General features: G+C 40.6%; 1 protein-coding gene across 1 annotated transcript; it reads right to left on the reverse strand.

Annotated features, from left to right (window-relative positions):
• Positions 1-907: 907 nt before the first annotated feature.
• LOC119027559 lies at positions 908-3,098 on the reverse strand. The gene is made up of 6 exons (XM_037112884.1): positions 3,001-3,098; positions 2,564-2,905; positions 2,347-2,385; positions 2,124-2,234; positions 1,990-2,024; positions 908-1,236 (listed from the first exon to the last, which is right to left on the reverse strand). The coding sequence occupies exons 1-6, from the start codon at positions 3,044-3,046 to the stop codon at positions 1,132-1,134; spliced, it is 678 nt and encodes a 225-aa protein (XP_036968779.1). The 5' UTR covers positions 3,047-3,098; the 3' UTR covers positions 908-1,131.
• Positions 3,099-5,077: the final 1,979 nt, after the last annotated feature.

A 5,077-nucleotide genomic window follows, 5' to 3' on the forward strand; every position in this document is an offset into this window, starting at 1 on the left:
TGCTGCTTCGCACAGGCTCCTTGTCTCATACATGAATGTGTACAGACAGAGCCTGATGGTCTAAGATGGGCAGAGAGTACAGCAGAAGAGGAGTGGCTGTTCTATTTCATTTGATATGTTCTGCATGGCTCACTTCTATGACATGAAAACGTCAAACTGATACACACTCTTATCGTCTGATGTCTTGATCAGCCTGGAAGCAGAAACCCTAGAATGGTGTCAGGAAAATGAGTGCTGATTCAAACATTTACGCTCAAGGTCACACACTTCTATACACTGACATACACACTCAAAAGAGGAACAAAGATTCACACAGCTTGGGCATGTAACTTGATTGTATCTGATAGCTGAGAGGTGTCATAAAATAACATGAAGAGAGTGTTTGACTGAATACCAGTGAGGAAGTCAAGCTGAGCTGTTAATTCCTGGCAGTGTTTTACACTTTATCTGGATGATTGTTTTTTTTTCCCAGTGGAAATGTGTGCAGTAGTTCTGGCAGGATGAATTACTGAGAGCAGCTTGGGGTAGCTCGGTCTGGGGGTGTATTTCAAGCCAAACCGGCAATAGTGAATGAGAATGTTGTCGTAATGGTAAACATATACTAGAGGCAGCAGTTTGTCTCTATGATCCTCTCACTCTTCTGTGACTACAGGTTTGTCCCAGTTACTTTGATAATAAAAGTAACACTGCTTTTTAGAATATGTAGACTACAATATAGTACAGTATCAAGTATATTTAGGAAATCATTCAGAGAATATTATACATTAAAGAGGAAACTTGATGGATCTTTGATCTAATAGGCTCCAAGATTTTCACCTCACTTGTGCTCAGACCACACTCTGCTGTCTCTTCCTGTCAAACAAGTGATGTGTGCTTCACTCACTGCTCCACTGTTGCAGACCCTCATCTATCTCTCACTATAAGACAGTTGGAGCAGTCATCATCGTCCTTACTGGCTCCTCCATCAAAACATACCAGTGGCAGGAAGACACTTACAAATGGATGAACACATGATCTTTATTGCATAAGAAAAGAGTTTGGCTAGAATGATAACTGCTGTCACCAACATGGCATACAAAAGCTGAAAGCATTTTCATATAATAGAGCGTCAGCTCCAGTTGCCTCCTGAGTCTATCTGGTTGAAGCATAGATAACATTTAGCTCCTGCTCTCTTCTTTTTGCTTTCGGTCGAATTGTCACAGCTGCATAGTTCACGTCATCATCACGGCCCACATTCTATGAAAAGAGTATTAACAGTCTTAATATGGTGACTTAGATGAACTTAATTCCCTCAAATACAACCCCTTCTAAATGAACTTTAGTTCCAAATGGTACAATTTTCTTAGTAAGACTACCTTAAATTCATACTTTAAGGAGAACATTTGTTGTGCTGGAAGCTGATCGTTAATGTTACAAACACCATTTCTAAACTAATGTTGGTTACTGTTGCTCTCTATTAATGGATCATAGAGGGGAAGTGAGACGAGGCACTTGAGAACAGGAATAAAGACTTATCCTTTGGACTGGCAGAAAATCAACCAAAGACATAAATCCACATTCCAGCCGCATTTAACAGTTTAAACAAATCATCCACAGGCTTGTTTAGGCAGCCAAGAGAGACGTGGAAAGTATAATTTTCACATGATGTTACAATCTGCTCACATATGGCCAATAAAACATGAATACTACTTGTAAATTGCTTCAAATTGTTTTTCAGAGTTCCTTTAAAGGGTTGTGACAAATACATTTACTTAGCAGGACATTTTCAATGCCAAAAAAAGTTGTTAGTGCTCTCTAGTGGACCTCAAACATAATTTGGCAATTTCTGGACTAATCAACACATATATAGACCTCATAGATGCAAATATATACAGTACCTATGTACAAATACACAAGCCAATGTGGTCTGATAGAATACAGTTCTGGCTGTTTTCGGTTTGGCTCTATCAAACAATATACAGGAAACAAAAGTATCAAAAGTGGATTCACCTCTCTTTGTTCAGGATTCTGGTCTTCCTTAACAGCTATGTGACACAAAGAAAACATCTGGTCAGTTTTCCTGCATACTGAAGTTAAAATCATTTCCACTGGAAACAAGATGGAGACAGTAACTGAAAAAGTACCTGTCTGAAGTTTCCTGACTTTCACAACCAGACCAATGATGATCAGTACAATGACAACAGTCAGAGCACCCAGGATCACACTTGTCAGCATTGCTATTCCGTCAGACTCTCCTACAAGAAAGTTAACATAGGCTCAGTATTACTTACTGAATCTAGCTGAACTATTTGACCTGGAAATAATTGACAACTTGGACAGTGAAAGAAATCTTTAGGAGAATCTTACTTTTACCCTCCCTGTCATCATCATGCGGCTCACCACTGCCTTTTAATAAAATAAAGATAACACTTGTCTTGATTTTGAAGAATGACTAAAAAAAACCAAACACTTTCTTGCATACAGGATGTTGTTTTGAGACAACAAATAAAATCATTGTACAATATAAGCAGAGAAGAGTGAACTGAACAGAGAGAATTTAAAGAGAAGAAGACAGTAATCTTACCATTAACCTTTAAATGTATGGGAGTCAAACTTGGAGTTCCGTCTATGAAAAATCCACAGTAATACAGCCCAGCGTCAGGTGAATCCACTCCTTTGATGTTGAGAAAGACAGTGGACGTGTTGGACTTCATTTCAAATTTCTCTTTTTCATATCCACCACAGAGTTTATTTCCGCCTTTATAATTAAACATAACAACAACACAGCTGATCTTGGTTCTGTTGACCAATCTGGACCAGAATGTTTGAGTATCAAATTTTGAAATGTTGCTGCACTGCAGTGTGACTTCTTCACCAGGCTGAGCCTCCACAGTCTGATACTGAGAGACTGAGGCAGAGATCCAGCCTGAAACAAAAGCAGACAACAAAAAAAAGAGCGTGAACATTTTCCTTTGGATAGATGTTTAAATAAGTGAACAGTAATTCATTCCCAATACTCACTAATGCTGCAGAGACTCAAAGCTGCTATCAAAGTGAAGTTCTTCATGGCGCGTGTTGCTGTTACTCTGCAATGTCCGCGACTGAGCTGTGCTCCAGTCAGGGTGCTTTTAAGGCAAAGAGACGGGGTGTGTCTTAAGTTCCTTAACCTGTTCATCAAACTGACCACAAACCTGCTGTCAGGAAGAAAAGAGTTGACGCAGAATGCCACGTCATTCTTCTGATGGTGTTATATGTACAATACAATGTAAGATTATATAAGAATGTCAAATCTAATCCCATCATCCAGTATTAGAAATGCAAACAATTTTTGTGTGACCAAAGCCATAAAAATGATCTCGATCATCAGATGGCTCTCAGGTTGTCCTTATGTTTCCTTCCTTTTTATACAGTTGTGTAGAAGCAATTTACCCCCTTGTCTTCATGACTGTATCATCACCAGTGAACCAAATGGAGTGTTCTGCACAGGAAAACGGTGGTATTGGAGATGTTTTGTCCAGGCTGACTAAAGATAGTGATTTTAATTTCAGAATAATCAGATATTTTGAAAACAAGGGTTATACAGTGTTTAATAGTAGTAGTTGATACTCATTATTTCCACTAAGACAGTATGGCATGCTTTACTGCCAAGATCCTTGTTTCCAACACTTTTATACATGCCACATTGAGAGCAGTTGAGTGGTCTGCTTCCCTTGCAGCTTAAAAATTTGACAGTTCCTTCAACCATAGACACACTTTTCTCCTGAATGTGATGGAAAATGCTGGAAAGTGCCGCATTTTTCCAGGACGAGGCCAACACATCTTAAAAACAAAGCCATTAACCTTCAGACTCTGCTGGTCGAGGACGTATCTCCATTTTTGTGATGCTTTGCTGCCGTTACCATTCTCCATCTGTACCCCAGGTCCTCTCAGGTTTTCCTACCAACCGCCAGTAGACATTTCAGACTCCTCTACATCCTCCAATTTCTGCTCCCAGCGTGGAGCCTCTGTATCATCAGCCTCAGGCCTGTCTCCCATTGAGCTAGCCTCTGGTCCACTACCCTCTGGCCTGCACTTCAGTTACCTACCACACTGCCTATCTCCCCCTGTGCAGGCTCTTGCTGGATGTTCAGTTTACTGGTTTTCTCGGCTACCCTCCAGATCAGTCCTGTTCATGAAACGGCATCCAGACCACCCTCAAGAGAATCTGCCCTCCCTACTGGTTGTCGTCCACCTCAGAGTTCCCTGACCACTTCCTCAAGCAGCCTCCATCTGTTTTCCAGTTGCACAGCTGCTCACCTGAGGTCTCCTGCTTCTACACCTTTCAGAACCAAGGCCCACCGTACTATATGTTGCTTTATCAGGTTTAAGCCAGCGATTGCTTCCCAGAGAGCATGACTTCCTATGTTTATCTAAGCTATGATGTTTTCACCAGGATGGACTGGCCATAGGGAACCCAAGGGGCCTGACAAACTGATTGGCCTGAAGTGTTAAAAAAGCAGAAGACAACACATTGCAGTGACTTAAGTCAGAAGTGTTGAACCTTACAGCTGGAATACACTCTCTGACAAAAAGTGGCACCAACAGGATGACAACTTTTTGGGGCTGTGCTTTCATTCAGGCTCTCTCAGTTATGTTTTCAAGGCTGCTCAGTTTGATAAGTCCTTGCTGTATCAACTTCTTCAAGACTCAGCTCCTTTTGTTTATCTGTACTTCTGAAGATCACCATGAAGAAGGAAGGATGCCTGAACATGTCGTCCACACACTAATGAGATGCTGTTATTGGCATTAGGGCCTAAACAATGTTAGTTGTGTTAGAGACTGACTCCAGTTAAGCCTTTGAAACATACAAAACACAGTATTTAAAACCTTTTTTTCAAAGACTTCTACTGAAGCACATAATCATCAAAATCTATCAGAAATATCTTCCGGTTTTATGAGAACACACATAAGTGTCAGTGTGAAAGTTGTGCAGCTTTTGTCGCCTGTGGTTTCAATACTGAGAAGTGAAGGCCAGTCTAACTGTTTTTGACCTCAGTGGAAAATAACAGGGGGAGGGGGCATAAAACAGGCTTATTGAAACATTTTCAAAATTTTAATT

This window comes from Acanthopagrus latus, chromosome 10 (genome assembly GCF_904848185.1).
Source record: "Acanthopagrus latus isolate v.2019 chromosome 10, fAcaLat1.1, whole genome shotgun sequence".
NCBI classification, from domain to species: domain Eukaryota; kingdom Metazoa; phylum Chordata; class Actinopteri; order Spariformes; family Sparidae; genus Acanthopagrus; species Acanthopagrus latus.